This window comes from Danio rerio, chromosome 13, assembly GCF_052040795.2.
Source record: "Danio rerio strain M-AB ecotype USA chromosome 13, GRCz13ab, whole genome shotgun sequence".
In the NCBI taxonomy this organism is placed as follows: domain Eukaryota; kingdom Metazoa; phylum Chordata; class Actinopteri; order Cypriniformes; family Danionidae; genus Danio; species Danio rerio.
The window spans coordinates 54453343-54480961 of NC_141033.1; the positions used below are offsets into that span (position 1 = coordinate 54453343).

General features: G+C 36.6%; 2 protein-coding genes across 3 annotated transcripts in view; both read right to left on the bottom strand.

Moving 5' to 3' along the window:
* Positions 1 to 27619, bottom strand: part of gabrzb (gamma-aminobutyric acid type A receptor subunit zeta, b) — a 109008-nt gene that overhangs the window by 72577 nt on the left and 8812 nt on the right. For both annotated transcript variants that reach the window (XR_015506549.1, XM_087279916.1), the window contains exon 2: positions 2484 to 2548. Coding sequence is in view for 1 of the 2 variants with exons in the window: in XM_087279916.1 (XP_087136042.1) it covers positions 2484 to 2527 (44 nt within the window). In the remaining variant the exon portion in view is untranslated. The remainder of the gene's footprint in view (positions 1 to 2483; positions 2549 to 27619) is intronic.
* The window catches only part of inpp5a (inositol polyphosphate-5-phosphatase A), a 639159-nt gene continuing 617436 nt past the window's right edge, over positions 5897 to 27619 (bottom strand). Inside the window, exon 7 of the transcript XR_015506557.1 lies at positions 5897 to 5975. The gene's annotated coding sequence lies outside the window, so the exon portion shown is untranslated. The remainder of the gene's footprint in view (positions 5976 to 27619) is intronic.

Sequence of the window (27619 nt, forward strand, 5' to 3'; positions counted from 1 at the left end):
CCTTCAGCCGGGGCGATTTCTCTGAGCGACATGAGCACCCGAATAAACGAATGTGATAGTTAATAGTGAAGACAAAAGGTTTAAACATTCATCTAAATTATATATTGATATAACCTTCTTAATGTTTTATCATTGGAGTCATATAAAACTAAAGATAAATATATTAATATTCTAAACCACCTCATAACAAAATTGGAGTCAGATATGAGTAGGCCCACATGGAATCTGCGCGCGCAGAATTCCGCAGATTTTCAGAAGAGTTCCGCAGATTTTTAGCCCATCATTAATTCTGTTTATTTACTTGAGTAAATGTGTAAATCTGAATTTATTCAGTCTTTATTCAGTAATTTATTACTTTTTTTTCATATATTGAGGTTTTAGTTATGATACTCGCTGGATACTCCCAAAATAATTCTGCAGAAATTCACAGATTTTTACCAAAATTCATTGCAAAAGAAATTGCAAAAAACGTCCGCAGAGTCCGTCTGGCCCTAGATATGAGTTAAATTTAAAGTAAATCAACATTGTGCACTGGAAAGACCGAACATGCATTGAACCTTCATCCACCAGTGGACACCGGCATTGGACTAACTGGGTGGACCTTACAAAAGCACATGGCAGATTCTGCTTTACTCCATGACTTTGTTTATCAAGATGACGACAAGGTATGTTTAAGCCCGAATCATCCATGTCTCGTTATTATATGTATATAAAATTCCGCTGTAATGTCTGAGCTTGGCTGTGTATTTTAAACATGGCAGGTTTTTAGTTTTCATTCTGGCTTGTTGCTAAGCGAATGACAAATGTCTGCAAACCAATAGCGTTCAGCTGCATGTCTAGCTCCGCCTATTGGTACCCTTTCGAAAGGGTGACGAAAAAGTGGTACGCTACAGTTCGGTACACCTTTTGATAGTGGAAACGGCCATAAATGGGTACCAAACCAAACCGTACCGCACCACTCAGTAGAAACAGGACACAACTCACTTGCACATTCGTTCTCAAGCACAGTCACATGGAGTGCCATCATTTTCATCAATAGCAGAAATCAAATCCTGAGTACAAAGACACCAAAATATCTGTCATTTTAGGTAGCACCACAACCATAGACCAGGTAGAACCAGACCATATCCATCAAGGCAACTCCGTGTGCTGAAATATAAATGGTTAATCTGGCAGTGAGAAGAGGTACAAAGATCAAAACAAAGACAGTCAAGCCAACACAGAACACACACTCTCACACAGAATATCTGACTTCAGCACTGTCTCTCACATAAACAAGCATGTCCACTTAAGATTCTGAAATATCTGCAGACACATTGCAGGATGCTGTAGAAGAGTCAAAAACTTTCAAATCAACCCATATATCAAGTGCAGAAGTAGATTCTGCAAGGCCACCACATTTGGAAACTGCGCGTCTCCATTATTGATGATAATCAGAGGAGCTGGAGTCAGGAGCTCAGGGATCGACAGACACACAAACCATGAAAGTGCTTGATTCAAAGCGCTGCGGGAACTAGGTGAGTGTCAGAACGGATAAACCTCCTGGATCCTGTATGAAGCCTGGATCCATTCCTCCAGCGAGAAGTTTACAGGAGCCGCGAGCTCACGCATGCACATGTGTGTTTGTTTGTGTGCATGTGTGTTTATTAGTCTTAGTAAATGCCACCGCCAGGCCGTTCTCAGGAAATCAGACTGTAAAAACGCTGTTATTCTTCATGGACTATGATTTTCTGTTTGCATCAGTTCACAAACATAAACCTCCATCTAGAATACAGCATCAGTCTCCGTTTCTAGTGTTCATGTAGAGCTACACAATATTTTACTTCAGCACTGATACTGGAATGTAGTCACATCTCAGTTGGGATTGTAGTTTATTAGTTGAGTTCAATGCGGAGTTTAATCGTGATGGAGTGATGGATTTATCATCCGCATGTGTTTTTAAAGGGATAGTTCACCCAGAAATGTAATTTACTGAATCTTTTACTTTTCAGTTGTTTCAAATGCAGCTTAAACGCCAATATGTATGCAATGCACACTTTCTAAACTGATGCAATGAGTTAATAACTTTGTTGACGGATGTGATTCTGCGAATCTTCCCATCCCTATGGCCGTATATACAGTATGACTTGTCAAGTTCTCCGTTTACTGTCAATGTGCAAAGATCTCAGAGTATGCCATCAAATATGAAATGCTAATAAATCTTGGGGAAACAGGTTGATTTTAATATAAAATATATAAAATAGATCTATAATAAAAGTTACAAACAATAAAATTCCACAGTCGCAGGCCTTAAAAACACATGCAGATGATAAACTTCTGTTCCATTATGGTTAAACTCTGCAGAGACTCCACAAATCTTATGCTTTCTGAATTATGGCTCTTGCTCAACAATATAAGCTCAACATTGCACATGCACACAATGCAATACAGATGCTGATAGATACATTGTGTCGCCCTCATTTGATGCATGAGAATCTTCTTACCTGCTGATGAAGAGGATGGTAAATAAAGAGCTGAAGAAGGTCATGTTGAGAGCGCTGGAGTCTATCTAAAGAGAAAAACAGAAACGGGTCAGTGAAACGCTCACCTAACATGCTCTCGTTCTGCATGTACAGGTCAAGACACACTTCCACACGCTCAGCAGAACCAATGTAAAGAGTGCAACGAACTGCTAAAGCCTTGGCTCTTCTGACAGTCAGTCTAATCGTACATTTCATTTGTACAGCGTTTTTTAAAGGTATAGCTAAATTCAATGCAGTCACACACTATAAAAAAAAAAATAAAAATAATAATAATATATATATATATATATATATATATATATATATATATATATATTATAGGTGGGCAGAGATTTTATTTTATTTGAATTCTGCCGAAGGCATTCAGAACATGTGTGCTTCCTCAAAAATAAGTCTTTGAGAGCGGGTTTCTCAAGCCAGGTGGCGCATTAGACCAGGGGCTCATCTCCTGTTTCCAAAATGCATCACAAACTGCTTGAGAAACTGTTCTACTCTGATAATTGGTGATGAAAATAAACATACATGCATATTCATTTATTTGCTTTTCAGCTTAGTTCCTTTAATAATCAGGGGTCACCACAGCGGAATGAACCGCCAACTTATCCAGCATATGTTTTACGCAGCAGATGCCCTTTCAGCTGCAACCCATCTCAGGGAAACATCCATACACACTCATTTACACTCATACACTACGGACAATTTAGCCACCACGCATACATAAATATATAGAAATCAATTAGCAGCTCAGTTTTACTTATGCATTTGTTCACCAAATTTCTATACATTTTCATAATGGTACATAGGACTAGAAGACTAGAATACATATGAAACTATGCACTGCTCTAAATCTATATAGAAAGTCTATGTACAGGTGAAGACACACTTCGATACTCTCAGTAACTGCTAAAGCTTTGGCTCTTCGGACAGGCAGAGTCAAATCATGCATTTCATTTATACAGCTTTTTTAATAGGTATAGCTAAATTCAAACAGCGTCACACCACCCACTGTGCATACTGCAGAACTCTCACAGTGCACTGAATTACAGTGATTATTTTAATTAGTTTTTGATCTGCAAAACAAAAACTGCATAAAATAACTTTCAACATTTCCTCTCCTGAAACAGGCACATTTCAGTCAGCACAACACAATTCAAACATGAATATACAAAATTACGTACATTTTTAAAAGTATGCATATTCAAATAAACATCTTAAATTAAAATATGCATCATAAATATACATATTTAAAAATCATTTAATAGGTAAACATACATATTTGAAGAATTAGGACAAAATATTGACCATTTGAGTTGCTTTTTTTATTTTAATTTCTTTTAATTAAACATATAAGCCTGTATGGGGTTAAGGCTGGAGTTCTTACGGCAAAGCTGTTTTGTAATATACTATTTTTTAATGTTTGTTTTATTATTTAACTATCATTTATTACATAATATTTAATGCAGTTATTAATTACTTAATGACTTTGAAGACATTATGACTTTAAAAAAAACACTGCTTGTTACTGATTATTATATACTTTTTCAATAATGTTAATGTAAAATAAAACATGTATGGAGGGAAAAGTTATGTATTATATATGCATATGCATTTACTTAAAATAATTTAGAAATTCTAACAAATTAGATCAAAATGAGTAAGATGAAATATGTAAAGATGAACCAGCAAAAAATATTAAATATGAGCAAACAAAAGAGGCTTACCAGAATTATAACAAACTAAAGTACTGAAACTACAGATGCAATGATTTTGGTTTTACGATTATAGTCTGAGAAATAATCAAGGTTTCATGGTTATCACAATTAATATGCAATTGCTATATACATATACATATATATATATATATATATATATATATATATATATATATATATATATATATATATATATATATATATATATATATATATATAAATAAATCAATCAATAAAATGTTTTAGTCATAAAGTGCAATAATATTTCTGATCACAATATTGAACAAAATAATGATTATTTTATTTTATTTCCATAATCGAGCAGCCCAAGGCACTCCACCACCTGTGTGCATAATTAAACAGCAAGTTACTTCATTGTTTGTAAAATGCTTCTCAGATCATCAAACCCAACATGACTTCAGGATGCATGAAAGTGATGCTGTAAGCTGCTGACTTCCTACATATGGAGTAAATTGGCAGAGAAACAGATTCAGAAACTTCCCCTGTTCTGTTTCCAAACTTCCAAACTCACCCCAGTGGGCATCACAGATGGCATCAGCCGTCTGCGCCACATCTTCTTCAGAGCAAGACTCTCATTTGAGGGAACTACTTGCTCTTGAGAGAAGACAGACGTAATATTTACCCTGTAGGCCAGTGAAATCTGCTCCTGTAATGCACTGGGGCATAACGCACCTTACAAACACCAGCTAACAAGTCAGCAGCTGATACAAACAGAAGGGTTTTCCAATTAAGCCCGAGTCAGATCAGCTTAATGACTTTCCCACATACACAATCAGTGCTAATCTTTAAAATTAGGGGAAATCAAAGAAATTGTATGTCTAGTGTTGCAAAACCACCGGCTTTTAAGGGCTGGAAATGAACTTTTTTATCTTGGTAGCACTGCTGAAGCCAATTAGGCATGGGATGATAACCGGTTTCAAGGTTTACTGTGGTTTTAACACCCTAATTTTCTTGTTTTGTTGTCAGACTTGTAATTTTACATATATTTGAGTTTTTTTTTTTTTTTTGCGATAACACCCACAAATATATATATATATATATATATATATATATATATATATATATATATATATATATATATATATATATATATATATTAGGGCTGGGCGATTTGGCAAAAAAAAAAAAAATCTAGGTTTTTTATAAAGTTTGACCGATTCACGATTTTTTTTTATTCTCAAAACATTACAACCACATGACTGAAGTAACATTCTCTTTAAAAGTAACTTGAAAAATCCATTTGGTTAAGGAACACTGTATTTTTAATGGCCATGTCATACAAAAATCGGTCAAGGTGTAAATAAATGTATCTTCAGCGTTGCTGAAGATTTGAATGAGAAATATTTGTGTAAATATTATAGTTGCGGGAATACAGAGGTCTTTTTTCTAGTTTTGCTGAGCCTGGGAAAGATTGGCTGTCAGCTCGGCTTTGACTTTGTCTTCTGATTGAATGTCAGGTTGTAAAGCTGCTGCCTTTTCTTAAACAGACACAGTGGAAGTAAAGGACTGAACATGGAAACTGTAAAACCTAATTTAACCCAATGTGTGAAGTTGTGCACGTATAGCAGGAGCAAATACAAGCACCAGATGTGTGTCTAATATAAATAACATATTTAATCTATTTTTCTTTTTCCCCCTTTTAAATATCGATCATTTGATGCGCTTTGCTCCACTCTCTGTATCATGCTGCCTGATCTGTCTGGTTTTCAACTAGGTCCCGCTAAATGACATCATGGGGGCGGCTACTTTCATTTTCACTGCTACAGGCCCTCACCTCTGCTCGTGTTCAAACCAAAAGATCAGCGCGGTTTTTCACATGGCAGGCTTTTACGTCCTTCATACATGTTAAGATTGAGTTTATCGACTTGATGAGGGAATGTCTTGACAATCCACACAGATGTGACTCAGACTAATGCAACAAGTAAAATCCTACATGACTTCACGCTTTAACAGACAGTCAAGCAGGTCGTACACCAGAAGCGCCGCGACACGGCGCGCACATCACAGTTTAAACTATCACACACCAAACGCCCACATTCGCATGATATTTAACATGAAACTAATCAGATGGCGCCCTGTGCCGCGGCTGAAATATGACCTGCCTCCTGAATCGTGGCTGGGCGGCGCTGGTGTGTGTATAGAAACCTGTTTAGATTTCTATAATCCATGGCGCTGTTTTAAAAATCGCGGTTTCTCAATTTGATTCAAAATTAAATCATCTTAAAAGTGTAAATTCGAATTAATCAAAAAAAAAAAAAAAAAAAACGGAAAAACCGCCCAGCCCTAATATATATTAATGATATATATATATTAGAGCTGCACGATTCTGGCTAAAATGATTATCACGATTTTTTTGCTTAAAATAAAGATCACGATTTTCTCACAATTCTGTAGATGTAAAATAAAGGTATGGTAAAAACAAACATATGGCACAACATTAATAATAATATTATGTGGTCTACTGGTTTCTATAAATAATTCTATTCTACTTATAATAATTCTGATGCTGAATTACTATGTTTGAGATATATGCTTGCAATGTGTCATAAAAATTCAGACATTTGCCATTATCAATTATATTCAACAACAATATATAGGCTAGAGTAGTTATACTGACATTGTAAACATTTATTTTCATGCACAACTGTGGGTTCGCTATGAAAGAAAAACACATATCAAATGCTTGCCGTAATCATAACTCTAAAATGCGATATGATTATTTAAATGAAGTGCACACTTTCGGTTTTATTTTGAAAGCTAAGTGCTGTTCATACTTCGTGCGGCTTATAAACGATCACTCTGTGCCACAAACTGAATATTATTTACAACTGTATTACCTGTTACTCGCAACATATGCAGGTTCTGTTCACTAAAGTAGACATGCACGCGCGTTTATCATTAAGTAGAGTGCGCGCGCCCTCTCTTTGATAACAGCTCACGGTCAGCAGCTTACATCACGTGTGATTTCCTGGCCGCGAATACATCATTATATGAAGACAAAAATGACATTTTTAGGTGAATTATACCTTATAAATACATTATGTGACTCATTCAACATCATTTGGAGGTGTCAATGTCACTGAGCAACGTTTGTGAAACAATGAAAGACTCGTGCAGCCGCCTTTTCCTCTCTCCTGAACTTGAAAATATGATCAGCTGAATTGTAGAAATGCTGGATTAAGATCGTCTGGGGGGTCGAATCGAGATCGCAATCTTTTAAAGATTAGATGTGCAGCTCTAATCATATATATATATATATATATATATATATATATATACACACACACACACACACACACACACATATATACATACATACATACACACATACACACCATGTGAGGTACAGTAGCTTACTATGTTAGATGTGCAATCTTTATGACACAAATAATAAAAATAAAGCGGCTTTATTTTGGTCTCATAGTCAAGACGAGATCTAAAATGGTCCAAACTTTGTCCTGTTTGAGGGTGCTTTCACACCCACACTTTTGTTTCGGAACCTGTCTCGTTTGCCCAGTTAGCGCGGTTCGTTTGGCATTTGTGAAACCACCAATCGCTCTCGGATCTGCGCCAAAGCAATCGCTCGGCTCGATTGAAACGAACTCTGGAGCGGATTGATTGCAGTGAGAAAGCGATCTGATCCGAGCGCGGTTATATCACAGTGTTTTATGGATATGTAATAGGCTTATGGCTATATGAAGAGAGAATTATGAGTAGGGCGGGAAGTTTCGCGAGTCTCCGGATGCCCGCAAACGAATGATAATCTCCCGGTAACCTTGCATCTCCCTCCTGGTCTTCAAGTAGGCTAGGTCGTGCACCCTTCTCACCCCTCCCCACCGCATCTCTCCTCACTCTTCAGACACGTCGTGCGCACCTTCTCAAACACCACCAAACCATCACCTCTCCTGACAGCTGAGAGGGACTCTGTAAAATAAACCCTGAAACACTGACCAATGTGAGGAGAGTTTACTCACACGTGACTTGTTTTAGCTCTTTTGGTCTGATTAGAAACTTTGCAGTGTGAAAGCGAACCGCTCCAAGAGCAAAGAGCAACACTGTAACACATGTAATCTCTGTTTCAGAACAACTGAATCCATTCACAGGTGTGAAAGCAGCCTAGAGACACTCAAATACATCACGTGCGCTGAGTATGCAACATCTATAAGTCACGTAAAACAATTCATTGCACACTGAAATGAATACAATTTGATTATATGGTTTGGAAATGGATGTTTGATAAGATTTATTTTATTAAATTAAGAATTTTGCAGGATCGCTAAAAATTGCGACTTTTGATTTTGTGGATTCCTCGATTGCAAAATCAGGGAAAAACTAGGGCGTCTGAATAGTATCTCCAGAAGCAAACAAGCATCCACGTCATGCCTTTTTTTGTTGTTGTAAAAAAATCTGTGTTATATAAAATAATGAAGATTCCCAAAAGTGTCTGACTTTTGCTGCTTGTCAACTACTATAGTAAAATAGACATTTACAACATACAAAATACTGATTTGCTATATCAATTCATTATACAACAGTATACACAGCAAGCACACACACTGACAGACACACACACACACTCAGTATGAGCATTATTTTAGTATCCATCTTTCTTTCTTATGTAAGAGCGGAGGCTTTACTAATTTAATGTGTCTTGTTTCTGGCCTCATCTGCTTCCAGCTATTTATAAAACAGCTTGTTATTCTTCTTAATATTGCAATGTAGTGTTTTATGGACACATCTTACTTTAATGCAGTGCAATATGTTGTTAAAAATGCAATTCATAACCTTTTCCACACTAAAACAACGAAATGTAGACACTATTATAATTTGAATTTAATATATTTGTATATTAATAGATTTATAATTAGCCATAAGAAACTGCCCAACTCATGTTATGACGCTCATTAACCATTCAATAAGATTGATCACTAACCCAGAACAGCTTGAAACATGGTGCTTAAATAAACTATGATAGTTTAGAATGAAGCTAAGCATTTGGGATGTGAAAAGGTCATTCTCTTAAAGTTAATTTCATGCACAAAATGTACAATTTAAAGCAATCTATTACAACAACAACAAAACTGGAACCCACACCCTCAATCTTCCTCACATGATGGTTGCACATCAGATCAAAACGGTTGAATGTAAATCTGTATGAAGAGCATCTTAACAGACAAACCACCGATATCTGAAGCTGAAAGAGATCCTGCATAGGATGGCCTGTTATCTGTCTGCATACTGTAGTTATTTTAAGACTCTACAACAGAAGCTTTTACAATTCAGGAAATGGGAAAGTGTGAATACAAGAGGAAATAATTAATTGCCTGATACTGACAGTCTTTCCTGTTTGCCAACAGGCACAATAATCAAACACGTAAATTACAGAAATAAGTACACGTGCATTTTACAAATCAGAGCTGTTGGCATGTTCACGATTCCATGCACTACACAACGAGCAGCGTTTTTTGTGTAGCCTATGTAGGGTGCATCATTATCAGGGCTTGCAATATTTCAAAATCCGTGGGAGCCCTCAAGCAGGCACTCTTACGCCCAAATTCATTTATTAAAAATATCATTTATTGAAAAAAAAAATTAAATAATAATAATAATAATAATAATAATAATAATAATTATATATATCTCAGTGTTTCCTCTAAGATTTTTTTCCTGCTGCGGCGGCAGACCTTTTACACAAATCTACCAACTACCTATGGCGTTATTTCAATGACAAATGGAGAAATGTCGTGAGCGCAGTATTACAAGTGGAGATCGTATTTACCTGCAATACGAGTGTGCTTGCTTGCCGATTTCCTCTGATTGTGCACAAAATCTCTTGCACGCTATACAGCTTAGTGACATTTAAAGGTTTAACTAAGGTAATTAGATTAACTAGGCAGGTTAGGGAAGCAAGTCATTGTATAACGATGGTTTGTTCTGTAGACAGTCAAAGAAAAATCTAGCTTAAAGGAGCTAATAATTCTGTTCTTAAAATGGTGTTTTTTAAAAAATTAAGAACTGCTTTTATTCTAACCGAAATAAAACAAATAAGACTTTTTCCAGAAGAAAAAATATTATCAGACATAATGTGAACATGTCCTTGCTCTGATAAACATTATTTGGGAAATATTTAAAAAGGAAAAAGAAAATTCAAAGGTGGGGGGGGTGAATAATTCTGACTTCAACTGTATATAATCTGGTTTGAAACGAGTAAGGGAGTATCGGGTGCATTTTCATTTTTGGGTAAGTGCCCCTTTAACCATCTCTTTAAGTGTAATTGTAAAAAATAAACTGACATTTCCTTACAAGCTGACTGACTATTCTTTGCTGATCCTGTCGAATACTAGGGAAAAGCAGACAAACCATTAACTTAAACCGTTATTAACTGTATTCTATCTTTCAAAACCACGCGTGTCTGATCTGCACACGCTCCAGCACAGGCTTTTCTCCGAGGCCCGCTCGCCTGCATGATTTAAAAATGAACAGTTATTCAAGTCTGATAGACCAACTAATGCATATTGATCTCAATATTGAATAATTACACAGAGATATGGTATTTTAGATTTTGCATGGCTTAGACGGGTTTCATGAACCAAAAGAAAGTTCTGGACAAGTCTGAGGTAAGAAGTTAATGTATGTTTATTAATCTTTTAATGTTCCCTGAATAAATGTTGTGTATTTTAAAACCTTAGGTACTTTGTTGATGTCATTATTTGGTGCTGAGGAAATAAAACCTGTTGGCATGTGAAAGGTAACGGGATGACTCAGGATGTTTAGTTTAACATTATGCTGCTGGTATAGACGCATGTTAAATTGATTTTAAATATAATACGTATGATTATCAAATTTAAAGCCTGGCTCAGGATATTTCTGTATCCAAATCTTTGTGTCAGTGCGATCTCTGTGAGAGAAACGGTATCGTTTTAATTTGCAATCTTGCACAAAACTTAACATGCAATTTTTTTTCTGCCATTATTTCACCTTCACATGAACACAGCTGGCTTTACATTCAAACACACACTCAGATTTGATGCCCAGAAGCAGCAGAAACTGATGGTGAAAGTGAGCGTATGTCATCTATAGCCAACAGACGGCACAAGAAACCGTGCCATATCTACGTTATGGGTCACATTCACACAGCCATAAGGTCACAAAGATCATCAGATCCGTGCTCATGTTAGTCCGTCCAGCAAACTCTGCGGCTCAACAGGAGTTTGCAGCAGATTGTGGCCAGAGCCTGAGGAAATTGGGTTGGTGTACGTGTGACTTTTGAGTTTAAGTAAACGTGAAAAGGGCGAAAAGGGGGGAAAAAAGTGTGTGCTTTGGCGTCATGTGACACAGCTTGATGTAATGTCCTGTCGTAATGCCTTTTCATCCTGCTATGCATTTCTGCCTTAAAGAGCATGAGAAATATGAATATGACAGAATATGACTCACGCCATTACACATCTACATTTAATTACATACATAGTCATGCAAAAAAGGACAATTTTTTATGACCTTTGACCCCCATCGAGCTCACATGATATATTATTTTAACCTTATAAATATAGTACACAAAATCTGACTCTAGATGAACAGCAAGTTCCACTTTGACAGAATTATGTGGACAGACATTATTATTATTATTATTATAAACATTTCTCAAATAGCATCTGCTGGCGCTGTAACGGTGGCAATGTACAAAGTCAATATTTTCTTGTAAACAACGAAGAAAAATAAAATAAAGTAAAAAAAAAAAGTTCTAGACCGAGGCGGGTTCTTGGTGTCGGGGCTCTGCGACGGACCCACTCGGCCACGTGACTCTTAAAAAAAAAAAAATTTCCCACAGCAGTGTTGGCATACACCAATGCACCTCGGAAACAAAAAAAAAGAAAAAAGTATTATTGACTTTTGCACTAAACAAATGACTTTGCATTAAAGATTAAAGTAAAGAATTGTTCGGGTGCCAGACAAGATTGAAACCTGTCAAATTATATACATTAAATTATGCCCAGATAACATATTCAGCATCAGACACAAACCATCCGTTACACACAAAATGAAGTTGAATAAATGATTAAACAAGATTCAAATTCAACTCTGTTTATATTTCAACCAAAACAACAAATCAAAAGAAATATTGAATTAGCATCTGTAACAGTAAAGACTTAAAACAGTCCCGTCCAGATCAAAAACAAAGCACAAACAAAAATGGATACTTGCGCATCAACAAGCAAAACAAAAACTACCCTAATTGTATAATTTGAAAACAACAACAACAACAAAAAACAAAGAGGGGAAATCAAATCAATACTCACACAAGGGAACTGAGTGTGTTGTGCAATTGAACGTGGCCTTTGTGGGAACTAGTTTAAATACTAGATTTCAGCTCTTGCCAGATGACTTGGCTTCCGAAGGATAACGTTATCAATGAGTTGAGATGAAGAAGAAGAAAAACAGCACTCACGGAGACAACGTCCAGGCAACCCAAGATTTTAAGTCAACAACTCTGCATAAGTTCTGGTCGCCGCCAGGAGATACGAGTAGAAAACCCCTCCGCAAACGATCCAGCAAGAGAACCCACAGTGCAGATCGGTCCGTTGCTCCCAAACAAACACTTGGATCACCTTTTCAGGACACCCTGCTATTCTGCACGTCGCTTCCTTCAGTACACTACCTTCACCTTCACCTTCACTTCCGCTCAAAACTTCCTCCAACAAACACAACACCCTTTATTGAAAAACAAATTAATCTGTCCCCACATCGTCATTGATTTATGTGTTCACCATTGGTGCATTTGTTTGAATTGTGAGGTCCAATCAGAGACCGTCACACCGCATATCAAATATATCCCAAGTAGTTAACAGGACAAATAAAATTTAAATATGAAAATATAAATATGTAAACCCTAAGGAAAAATTAAACTGTTTTTCTTTCTAAAATACAAAATATAAACAACTACATTTGTGTGTGTGTGTGTGTTTTCATATATATATATATATATATATATATATATATATATATATATATATATATATATATATATATATATATATATATATATATATATATTCCTAGCAAATATAATAAGTGTTGGAGACATACTCACTACATAATCGTACTAAATCGCACTTCAGCAGCGTATATTTTAGGGAGCATGCAAGAAGTTTTGTGCACGAACAGAAGAAATCGGTGTGCAAGCAAAGAGATTTGCATGCTCGTATTACATGAATGCGATCGACTTGTAATACTGCGCTCACGACATTTGTCATTGAAATAATGCCATAGATGGTTGGGATCTGTGTAAAACCCCTGCCGCCACAGCTGGAAAAAATCCTAGAGGAAACACTGTAAGATGATAACATAATGAGATAACATGAAGCAGGGTATAATACAGGGTTCAACGCTAAGGTTTCTTCTTACTGGCCCGATTGGACCATTGGTTTAAATTTTTACTTGCCCTGCCAACATTTTCACTAGCCCCACCAAAAAAAAGAAAACAGAAAAGACAATAGCTGTTTCTTAGCCACATATTTTAAATAATGTGTCAAAAGCCAAGCATTGTTGTAATACATACACTTCATATTTAGCATGACTTTTCTTTAAACACAACTGACAATTGAAAAAATTACAATTGTGATGCAACTAAATTTGAGATGCACACTGGCCCCGAGCCATCGAGCAGTCCTTAATGTCAAGCCCTATAATATCTATACCTATAATATAAATCATTCATTCATTTTCCTGTCAACTTAGTCCCTTTATTAATCAGGTGTCACCACAGCGGAATGAACTGCCAACTTATCCAGCACATTTTTACGCAGCGGATGCCCTTCCAACTGAGCAGAGGAACGAATCAGCGACATTCTTACTGTGAGGCGTCAGCACTAACTGCTGCGCCACTGCATCGCCGCCCTATGATATAATATAATGTAATGTAATGTAATATAATATAATGTAATATAATATAATATAATATTATACAATATAATATAATACAATTTAATATAATATAATATAATATAATATAATATAATATAATATAATATAATATAATTTAATATAATATAATATAATATAATATAATATAATATAATACAATATAATTTAATATAATATAATATAATTTAATATAATATCATGTAATGTAATGTAATGTAATATAATTTAATATAATATAATATAATATAATTTAATATAATTTAATATAATATAATATAATATAATGTAATGTAATGTAATGTTATGTAATGTTATGTAATATAATATAGTATAATATAATTTAATATAATATAATATAATACAATATAATATAATACAATTTAATATAATACAATTTAATATAATATAATATAATTTAATATAATATAATATAATTTAATATAATATAATATAATATAATATAATATAATATAATATAATATAATTTAATATAATATAATTTAATATAATATCATGTAATGTAATGTAATGTAATATAATTTAATATAATATAATATAATATAATATAATATAATGTAATGTAATGTAATGTAATGTAATGTAATGTAATATAATTTAATATAATGTAATGTAATATAATTTAATATAATATAATATAATATAATTTAATGTAATGTAATGTAATGTAATGTAATATAATTTAATATAATATAATATAATATAATTTAATATAATGTAATGTAATGTAATGTAATGTAATGTAATGTAATATAATTTAATATAATATAATATAATATAATATAATATAATATAATATAATATAATATTTGTCATTTTGTTCTCAGCTTAGTCCATTTATCAACCAGGGGTGGCCACAGCGGAATGAACTGCTAATTTATACAGCACGTTTTTCGCAGTGGATGCCCTTCCACCTGCAACCCAATACACTCCTGCATTCACACACATACACTACGGCCAATGTAGCTCATCAATTCCCCTATAGCGCATGTTTTTGCACTGTGGGGGAAACCAGAGCATCCAGAGGAAACCCACGCCAACACGCGGAGAACATGCAAACTCCACACAGACATGCCAACTGACCCAGCCAGAACCTTAATCAGCAACCTCCTTGCTGTGAGACAATCGTGCTACTCAGTGGGCCACTGTGACCCCTCTTAAAAGGGTAATCAAATATGTTAATTAATGTCTGTTTAATTGCTGTGTTTGAGATCAAAAATAGGATAAAAATAAGATTTGTCATATTGCACAGTCCTACTAAGTTAAACCTCATTCATCAACTCAGTCATGATGAATCAAACTGCGGCTGTCCAGTCCTGCTCATTTTAAAATCAAATGAAAGCGAATTTTCATTTGGTCGTATTTTACCAAGTCAGCTGCTCACCAGCCCCTGGTCATCCGGCATCTCTAAAACTGGCCCAAAGCGAACATATTTAAGTGTCTTCCCACAAGAGAGCAGCTCTAATTATGACTCTAGGGTCACAAACACACAGTGCAAACCTCCGGGAGAGACAACCACATTTATCAATGAAAATGATTCCCTAAAGACATGATTGTGATTGTGTGTTCAGAATACAGAAATCGCTCCTGCAACCCTGAACATGCGATGATTGAAACAGATTGAGTAGAGTTGCTTTAGAGGATCATTTGAATTGGTCTCATATTTAATAATATTCAGAGTAAAAACTGAGAATTTTGGATGCACTATGACAAAAAAAAACGTAACAGCTTAGAAATAATTACTATACTTGTATAATATGAAGTAATATAACCACATTGTATTGACAGTGAGCAACTCATGAGGCATTATTAAAACAGTAACACAACTACAAGCAGCAGGAACAAGTGTACTGCATTGGTCGGGCCAATAGAAAAGATTTTTAAACAAACTTTTTCAACAAATGTTATTGTAAAAAGGATAATTAAACAATTTTGGGAAATAGAGTTAATGAATAAAGCATTTGATAACAGTTTTATTGAGGTGGATTGTTGGTGATTGGACGGGTGTCAGCTCAATTGGGTGGCTTTACCTAGACGATATATTTCTTAATTTTGGTCGATACGATACTATTCCAATATCGATATGGACAATATTAAAAAGCCAGAAAAAAACTGCAAAGAATGCACACAATGGATGTCTGCATTTACAAATGTCTGCAAACTGAATTTGACAAGAAAATTAATGAATGAATGAATGAATATATATGTATAGAGATAGTTTGTGGGGGTTAGCTTGACCAATTTAATAAACAGAAACTTTTTATCAGTGTTTTTTTTTTGTATATGCTGAATATTTAACAAATCAAAATAATACCAAAATCTTACAATTATGACATTCACATCCGGTTTCGATTTTGGCTTCTAACTATTATAAAAAAAAACATTAATCTAGAAAAAACGATTATTCTCTCATATAACCTCCTTACCAGTTGTCCACATTTGTTGCTCTGCACAGCTCAGTTCCATGTCAAAATAACTAAAAGCATGTGCTGTAATGTAACTTTTAAAATTTTTAAAAGCCCGAAAGAGCACATGCTCTGTGTTTGCGCGCGCGCCGCGCTTAGCCTCGGACAGGCTCAGAGACGAGCAGAGCACACACATCTAACTCCATCTTAATATGAGCGCTTTAATGTCTAATACATGCACATTTGTTTCAGAGCTTGGTGTTTAGTGATTATTCATATTAACCCTCATTTGTTTAATAAACAAACAAGTTGAGAATCAAAAGACACGTGAGTGACAAACCATATCTGAACCGCACCATTCTTAAAGTGACAGCGCGCAATACTCCTGCTGCCGCATGTTTTTATAATAAATCAAACAACAAAAGGAGAAAATCCCTCACTGCTCTTGACTGAAGTACTTTTGTTCTTTTTACAGTGAAGATGCTTAAAGCACAGTTTAAACATAACAGATTTAATAACTCATTTCTAATTGATTTATTTTATCTTTGCTATGATGACAGCAGATTATATTTTACTAGATATTCTTCAAGATACTAGTATTCAACTTTAAGTGACATTTAAAGGCTTCACTAGTGTAATTAGGCAAGTCATTTGTAACGGTAGTTTCTTCTGCAGACTATATATATATATATATATATATATATATATCAATATATATCTTAAAGGGGTTAATAATATTGAGCCATTAAAATAGTTTTCAAAATATTTAAACCTGCTTTTATTCTAGCCGAAATAAAACAAATAAGCCTTTCTCCAGACAAAAAAAAATATTATAGGAAATACTGTGAAAAATTTCTGTTAAACAAAATTTGGGAAATATTTATAAATGAAAAGAATTCACAGAAGGGCGAATAATTTTGACTTCACGATTATTCAAAACGATTATCAGTTGATTACAATTATGACCAAGATAAACGTGATCATGATTTTTCCCATAATGAGCAGCCCTATTCCACATCGTAAAAAAAACAGAGAAAAAGAATAATAATTATAATAATAATTACAATAAATAAATAAATAAAAGTATAGACTACATTAATATTTGAAATAGAAAAGAATAGCTATTTTGTTTTGTCATTTTAATAGTAACGCTAGAAAGAAATATATACACGTTTAGAAAAGTCAGGGTATTATAGATGTGTGTTTTATTCAACAAAGTTGTTCATTTGTGAGAATTAAAAGCTGTTGAAATGACCATATTAACTGTTTTTCTAAATGGATTTTCACTAAATGGACTATTGTTTGTTTTTGTTATTAAGCACAGTATTAATCGGTTAATGAGCAGCAATAAATAACACTTTAAAATATAATTAGTTTTTCATCTGATTTTCTAAACAAGTAATGTTTTGAAATTATTGAATGTGTAATAATCGTGATAACCGTGATTATTCAATGCAATCTCACTGAATAATTCGTAACTTTTTGATTTAGTGGCTAATTCGTATGAATTCGTGCAATCTAATTTGTACAATTTAGCACGATTTGCTCATCACCCAATGACGGTTGGGGATTAGGGGTGGGGTTGGGTGCCACGCCTCCTTTTTAAAATTGTACATTTTTTTACGACTGAACCACTGAATTAGCCACTAAACTGACAAAACGTAAAATACTTACCTTTTCTCGAGAGAACAGGCTAAATTAATACTTTATAATCGTTGTATCCCCAGCCTAGGTAGTTTTAATGTTAAGACCCCGCGGAAACCCTGATCATTAATATCATGTGTAATCTGCTCATTAGGATGATCTAAACTGAGAATGCATCATAAGCATGTTCTATGTGTTTACATACACCCTGAAGACACAAAACACACACACACACGCGCCATAACTCTTATCTGTAAGCATGAGCTCATTCAATGCATCCATGAAAATGCAATACGACACGGAGATGAGTCAGGATCAAATATAACAGCACTGACTCCATATCCCATAATGCACAGGTGTGAGGGAGCGCATGAGTTTAATCAGTCACAGCGAATGAGCCACCTGCTTCTCCATCTATAATGTGTGCCCATCTGTTGGCATCTGGTACCAGCAGTGCGACTGCAGGGGTCACGCTTACCTTGACTGTAAATCACTATTATATTGACATGCATGGGCAAATACAAAGCATGATACAACACAAGATCTGGTACATTTTAGAAAAAGAAATGTGAGGTATTTTGTAGGCTTTTACCTAACTAAATGAAATGTACAAAAAATACATAACAAAAAAAGAGTGGTTTAACTTGACAAATTATAACAATAATATACTTTCTCAAAATATGCAATATGACAGAATTATTATTTGTGTTTTATTAAAATAAAAAATAAGGCATCACAATGCATAGTCAATTCTTCTCGATTATGTGATTTATGACTTTATACCAATGTAATTAAAAAATGGCGGTAATTAAATAAAAATTACAGAATTTGGGTTAAATTCTTGATTTATTTCATTAATTATTTTAAATTTGTAGTTCATTTAATGGCTTAACTATTAACAGGAAGTGGAAGTCAATGGTAACCAGTCATTCTAGTTGTGACATACATATAAGTAAAGAAATAAAATTAATTAATTAATTGATTTAATTGTTGTTTATGCATTAGGGGTGTGACGAGACGAGACGTGAGATTGGGTTTAAGAGAACGAGATGAGATTTTTATACTATTTTTAAAAAAACTTTAATTCTGAAATATATGAATGAAAATGGTCTTTTATTAAACTGAAAAATGAATAAATGAATAAAAAAATAAATAAAAAATAAATAAAAATTATAAAACTAGATAAGGTGATTTTTTAAAATCAACCTTTTTTCACTGCTGGTCCCACTTCTTCCTCTGATAAATTTTTGAAGGCCCACCTGTCTGACAATAGCTCTCAAAAATTTGTATGAAATGCTCATTTAAACCTTTATTTATTAAAACATATTATATTATTGTATATTAAATTATATTATTATATTATTAAAACATTTTGACATCAACTGTGTAAATATATGTATATGTACAATCAGCTCCTTTGAATTCCATGCAGTCACCATTATCCACCCCTTCTACATAAATGTGGTTGTCATCTACCGCCCACCAGGTAAATTAGGTCACTTCCTAGATGAACTGGATGTTCTTCTCTCATCTTTTTCTAATTTTGCCACTCCCTTATTGGTGCTAGGTGACTTCAACATTTACGTTGACAAACCGCAAGCTGCAGACTTTCAGACTTTGCTTGCCTCTTTTGACCTAAAAAGAGCACCTACTTCTGCTACCCACAAATCAGGTAATCAGCTAGACCTTATTTACACACGACACTGCTTCACTGATCAAACAATAGTAACTCCACTACAAATATCTGATCATTTCCTTCTGTCTCTCAACATCCACATTACTCCTGAGCCGCCACACACTCCTACACTGGTTACCTTTCGCAGAAACCTACGATCTCTCTCACCCAACAGACTATCCACCATTGTTTCAGACTCTCTTCCTCCATCTCGCAAACTCACTGCACTTGATTCGAACAGTGCCACTAATACACTCTGCTCCACACTAGCATCATGTCTAGACCGATTATGTCCTCTTGCATCCAGGCCAGCCCGTGCCAGTCCTCCTGCACCCTGGCTCTCAGATGCTCTCCGTGAGCATTGCTCAAAACTTCGGGCTGCGGAGAGAATTTGGCGGAAAACTAAAAATCCTGCACATCTCTTAACATACCAAACTCTTCTGTCCTCTTTCTCAGCTGAGGTTACTTCTGCAAAGCAGACGTATTACCGTCTGAAAATCAACAATGCCACTAATCCTCGCCTACTTTTTAAAACATTTTCCTCCCTCCTCTATCCTCCTCCTCCACCCGCATCCTCCACACTTACTACTGATGACTTTGCTACATTCTTCTGCACCAAAACTGCAAAAATCAGTGCTCAATTTGCTGCACCTACAACAAACACGCAAGATACAACACCAACACCACACACACTCACCTCTTTTTCTCAGCTCTCTGAGTCTGAGGTGTCCAAACTTGTGCTATCTAGCCATGCAACCACCTGTCCACTCGATCCCATTCCCTCTCATCTCTTGCAAGCCATCTCTCCTGCAGTCATACCAACACTGACTCACATAATTAACACATCTCTTGACTCTGGTTTATTCCCCACTACATTTAAGCAGGCTAGGGTAACCCCACTGCTAAAGAAACCCAACCTGGACCATACGCTACTTGAAAACTACAGACCAGTATCCCTGCTTCCATTCATGGCCAAGATTCTGGAGAAAGTAGTGTTCAATCAAGTCCTGGACTTTCTTACTCAAAACAATCTCATGGACAACAAGCAATCCGGCTTTAAGAAAGGCCACTCAACTGAGACTGCCCTGCTCTCGGTCGTGGAGGATCTCAGACTGGCTAAAGCAGACTCTAAATCATCAGTCCTCATTTTGCTGGACTTGTCAGCTGCTTTTGACACTGTCAACCACCAGATCCTGCTATCTACGCTTGAGTCACTGGGCGTTGCGGGCACTGTTATACAATGGTTCAGATCTTACCTCACTGACAGGTCATTCAGGGTGTCTTGGAGGGGAGAGGTCTCCAACCTACAGCATCTAAACACTGGGGTACCTCAAGGCTCTGTTCTTGGGCCACTTCTCTTCTCCATCTACACATCATCTCTAGGACCAGTCATCCAGAGACATGGATTCTCCTACCACTGCTATGCTGATGATACCCAGCTATACCTCTCTTTTCATCCTGATGATCCCTCGGTTCCAGCTCGTATCTCAGCCTGCCTGTTGGATATTTCACACTGGATGAAAGATCATCATCTTCAGCTGAACCTCGCAAAAACAGAAATGCTTGTAGTTTCTGCCAACCCGACTCTACACCATAACTTTTCAATCCAGATGGATGGGGCAACCATTACTGCATCCAAAATGGTGAAAAGCCTTGGAGTAACGATTGATGACCAACTAAACTTCTCTGACCACATTTCTAGAACTGCTTGATCGTGCAGATTCGCACTCTACAACATCAGAAAGATCCGACCCTTCTTATCTGAACATGCAGCTCAACTCCTTGTTCAAGCTCTTGTTCTCTCCAAACTGGATTACTGCAACTCTCTACTAGTCGGGCTTCCAGCTAACTCTATCAAGCCTCTTCAACTGCTCCAGAATGCAGCAGCACGAGTTGTCTTCAATGAACCTAAACGAGCACATGTCACTCCGCTGCTAGTCCGTTTGCACTGGCTGCCAGTTGCTGCTCGCATCAAATTCAAAACTCTGATGTTTGCCTACAAAGTGACTTCTGGCCTAGCACCTTCTTATCTGCACACTGATACCGATATCTGCATATTGATACCGCACACGACTGACAGCACAAACATGTTTGGTGATGATGTGACGAGTCTCAGGAGTTCAGTGTGTGTGTGTGTGTGTGTGTGTGTGTGTTTAAGAGCTGTGAACCTACACTAGTCTCACGGTTCAGTTACGATTATCATGCCATCGACTCGGTTCAGGTCGATATCTCTGTGCATCACGATGCATTCCATACAGTTTTATATTTTCATCACCGCAGACTTCTTGTATTAAAATGTATGAATATATTTATATATTATTTGTAATACAATTTTGTCATTTAATACAAACAGTCAGAGATATAAACTGTAACTTTAAACAAAACGAGCATTTAGCAAATAATATAAACAAATATAAATATCCAGCTCAATTTCTGATCCTTGTCTAGTTCTCTTACACCCCTTTGATTGGTCACACCCTCAACAAAAACGATTGCGATTGGCTCTTCACAGATGAGTGACACTGACAAGCAGCAGAGGCGATCACAGCTGATCCATGATAGACACGGTGCAGAAAACTCTGCAGACACGCACTCGTGTCTGTATCTAGAAGTAACGCTGTAAAACAGTTGAGAGAAGAAAAGCCACGCCAGCAGGTCAAATGGGACCCTGTGTGTGTGTGTGTGTGCGTGTGTGTGTGTGTGTGTGTGTGTGTGTGTGTGTGTGTAAGAGAGTGAGAGAGAGAGAGAGAGAAATGGAGTACTTTTATTCCCTCAAATCTCAGTGAAATAGGGGCTTCCACTGTAAATGTCAGCTAAAGACTGATCCAGCAAACACACACAGTGAAATTGTGCACAGTTTATGAGTTTTAAGTAGTTGGAGCGTTGTAAATACTTATGCTCGCCTCCCTCGCGACAGAGCGCATATGAGGTAAATGACGTCAGTAATAACCGGTTATGATTATTACTGAACCGATACCGAATTGTCCGCATCCGCATTGCAGTGCGCCGAAGAAACGATTAATTTTGACACCCCTAGTGTGTGTGTTTATACGCATGCACACACAGATGTGTGTGTCTGTGGTCCGTTACTGAATCAGTAGGTGCAGGGAATAGTGTCAAACAGTCGTGTGTTTATGGCTTATCCTTTTCTAAACTGCGGCTAAAAGTCCTACAGGACGGTAATAAGTTAATTAAGGTGTTTACATGTCTGTACAGCACAGCAATAATGTGACTAAAATAGGAAAACTAAAATACTACTACATTCATTCATTCTTCTTTTTGGCGTAGTCCCTTTATTAGTCGCCACAACGGAATAAACTACCAACTTATCCATCATGTTTTATGCAGCTGATCCCCTTACAGCTGCAACCCATCACTGGGAAACACCCATACCTTTCACACACATACACTACGGACAATTTAGCCCACCCAATTCCCCTACAGCGCATGTGTTTTGGGGGAAACTGGAGCAACCGGGAGGAAACCCATGCCAACAAGTGGAGAACATGCAAACTCCACACAGAAACACCAGCTAAACCAGCTGTTTGAACCAGCGACCTTAATACTACTAAAATATGTCTCAATCTATTTGTTTCAGACAAGCACATCTGAAGTGCTATTCCATTGCATGGTTATGAACTGTGGTTAATGTGTGTGCTGCAGTTGTAGACTGTGTTGAACATCCCACCCGGTCAAGCAAACGAGTGACGTGCAACACTGAGGCTGCCCGGGTTGCCAGGTGTGTCCAAAGTACTTGATGTGAGGTTCTAATCCAATCCTGTCTCCAATCTTCAGTGCTAATTTCACCCTCACACTAAGGCTTGGGCGGTATTACGGTAATATGGTATACCGCGGGATCTAAAAATAGCAACGTGTTAGTTCTAATACCGTCATAAAAACAATACACTTAAGTAGGAGACAAGTATTAAATAATAAATATTATTAATTTAAAGACTACAAATGAGTATGCGTGATTGTCATGACGGGACAGTGTGGAGGAGAGAGTGGTGAGGTAAGATTTCGAGTCACGCACCAAGTCACCTGCAGTGTGTGTGTGTAAATAAGAGAGCAAGCTGTCTGTGTGTGGCTTGGTGCTCTCTCTCTCTCTCTGTGTGTGTGTGTGTGTGTGTGTGTGTGTGTGTGTATGAATGAGAGATAAAGAGAGAGAGAGAGAGACACACACCCACACACACACACACACACGTGGATGCGTGCGTGCTCGCTTGCTCGGAAACAATATTGTAAGACCACGCGACCGCTCACTTTTAAGTTACTGACCGCTCCCGCACTTTATTCGGAAACACACCTACGCACGCACACACACACACAGACAGAGAGAGAGAGAGAGAGAGAGAGAGAGAGAGAGAGAGAGAGAGAGAGAGAGAGAGAGAGAGAGAGAGAGAGAGAGAGAGAGAGAGAGAGAGAGAGAGAGAGAGAGAGAGAGAGAGAGAGAGAGAGAGAGAGAGAGAGCACATGGTGCTGTGTGTGGTAGAGTGTGGTGCTGTGCGTCTCTCTCGCGCTCTCTGTGTGTGTCCCATCCACAGATCTCTAATACGAACAAGACAATTTGACAATTTTATTATGCACGGTAATACCGGGGTAAAATAGCGAGGAGGTTTGACGGTATAAAAATTTGGATACCACCCAAGCCTACTCACACTCCACCACAACTCATGAAACACCTTTTCACCTTAACATTGCAATTTAATCTCGCAAGATCTCATCATACAGGATCTCGTTACACCACTATTAGGCATGCTATGTTTTGTAATTAAGCCTTTGTTGGATGAGGCATTGTATATTTTTAATTGATGTACTTTTATTTAGTTATTTTAAAGTCTTAAAAGTTTGAATGTCTTGTAATAACACTTAAATAGCATCAGTTATTTAAGCTATTAACTAAAAATATGAAGCAAAACTTATAAATGTAGATGTCAATGTCCCCTGCATTGTTGACAAATTAAATCACAGTCATGGGTATTACTTACCAGAGTTGTCAACTTTACAAAATGACAGTAACGGGAAAACCTCAATCCAGGAGTTTAGCCTCTTACAACTGTGAAAGAAATCCCAAAGGATCTTTCCTTCAAGTGAAGGCTCATGCACAGAGGACATACGAGGAGAAATAATAGATCAGCTGTCTCGCTCTCTGCTAGATTTGTCACTCGAGTTTGAAAAGAAACCAAAAGGTCAGGAAAGAAGAAGCAAGAAAACTGAAATTCACACGTCAGAAAATGCAGAATGAGCCGGAGAGCCGACAGTATACTGTAGGTGGGATATGGAGAAACAGTCACGCAGAGCAACATGACAGCACTCCCACTGCGCTAGAGATAATGTGATTGATGGCCAATCAAGCCTGTAGGTCTGATGGAGCGACTGCTTTAAAAAGGCCATCAATGATGATAGCCCACATCCCACAGGCAGCATTATGGGTATCTAGTTTTGACCTTCAGTAGGACAGAGATATGCCGCCACTCATGACACTTCTCAACCCTACTGGAACTCGGAGGTTACATAGAGTTTAGAATTTATTGCAATATCAGCTTCAATTAGAAATGCACCGCATATCCAGCCACAGGAAATTGTACTTTTTGGTTTTTGGTCAAAAAAAAAAAAAAGGCCCACCAAATAGGGGTGTCAAATTTAATTGTTTCTTGGGTGCACCGCGATGCAGATGCCGACAATTCGGTATCAGTTCAGTAATAATCATAACCGGTTATTATGTACTAACGTCATTTATCTCCTATGTGCTCTGTCGCAAGGAAGCCGAGCGCGGTTATTTACAACACTCCAGGAGGCAACGCAGAAACTGTGCACAATTTCACTGCGCGTTTGTTTTCTGGACAGCTTTTCCCTGACACTTACAGTAGAAGCCCCTATTTCTCTGCGATTGGAGAAATGAAAGTGAACTCCAGTCCTTTCTTTCTTTCTAAAGCTGCGTCCCAAATCCATTGCCATTTTGTAGTATAAATAGTGTAGGTAGTACATTCACACTGAAAACTCTAAAAATAATAAGTGTACTCATTTAAGATGCACTCATTCAGCCGCTGAGGGGCGGAGCTATCGGGCGTACATGTTGGATAACTTTATTTATTTTGGATGGTGAAAGCAAAATTCTCCTACAAGAGTGATTATAGCGCCTCCCGATAGTGATTGCGGTTATACTCACGGCAGGTAATATTTGATAATTCGGTCGTTTATTTCACTTATTTGGCAACCGTCAAACGTCATCAGGGAAACGCTTTGAATTTCCGCTTAGTAAAAAACCATTAGTGTGCCATTTGGGACGACACTACAAACATGTACTATCCTGTTGAGTGCATAAGTACATAGTGCATGAGTGCATAGTGTGTAGTGGGCCATTTGGGACGCAGCTTTACTTTCTTTCTTTCTTTCTGTCTCTCTCTCTCTCTCTCTCTCTCTCTCTCTCTGTGGCCCATTTCACCTGCTGGCGTGACTTTTCCTCCCCTCTCTTTTCCTCTCGTCTGTTACAACGTTAATGGATATGGGTCTGCATTCCCGCGGCTGTACCTGTGCATTTTCACGGGACCTGACCAGATTTCATGATTTCATAAATCTTTCGAATAAAGCGCGGGAGTGGTCAGTAACGCTGGTGTAATTTTAACATGAGTGGGCGGTCTCACAATATCGCTCCCAAGCCAGCGTGTGTGTGTGTGTGTGTTTGGTGCTGTCTATGTTTGTGTATGTGTGTGAATGAAAGACATTGTGTTGCTGTATGTCTATATGTTTGTGTGTGTGTGTGTTTATACAGACAGCTTGTTATAGCCTCCCCCCAAAATACAACACTGTGTACGGAAAGCATCGTCAATGCACTGTGATGAACCGAGATTTCGAATTGAACCGAATCGATGGCATGATAATCGTAACCGAACCCAACCTTGAAACCAGTGTAGGTTCACACCTCTACCACCAAAGCAAGAGCAGTGTAAAATACACAGTTGAGTAACCTGTGGATATTCTACTCATGTACACGTATATTTATCTATACATCTATCTATACACTACATTTATCTAGGCATGAGACGATAACCCTTTTCAAGGTATACTGCGGTTTGGAAAGTCAGAATTTTAATACCACCAAAAGTTTCTGAAATAACGTTCCGTGTAAGATTTTTCATTTACAATTTTTATCTCCAGCAGAAAAGATATCCACAATACCGTGATACCCTGAAACTATTTTTTATCCAAGGTTATCATACCGTCAGAATCTTATACAGACCCATGCCTACATATATCTGTACAGTGCCGGCCTGTAGGGCTGAGGGGCCCTAGGCGAGATAAAAATAAAATTGTGCCAAAATGGTTAGCACTGTGGCCTCACAGCAAGAAGGTCACTGGTTTGAGTCCCAGCTGAGTCAGTTGGCATGTAATGTATTCTTTATTTAATGCCATGTCAGCAACCAAGGCTATTTTCATGGCAGAAATCTTAGCAATAAATCATATCATATCAATATCATATAATATTAATAAATATACAATTTAAAAATCAAAAAAGAAAAAAAACTAATTTAATAAGATTTTTTTGTGTTAATACATGATAAAAATTCTAAAATCTTTTCTGGTTTCACTTTGTTAAAAATGTCCTTAAAAGAGTTCACGTCATAAAAAAAGTTTTCTGGAATCAGTAAAAGCAGGACAGTCCAGTAAAATGTGTTTTATAGTAAGTATTAAAACTATGTG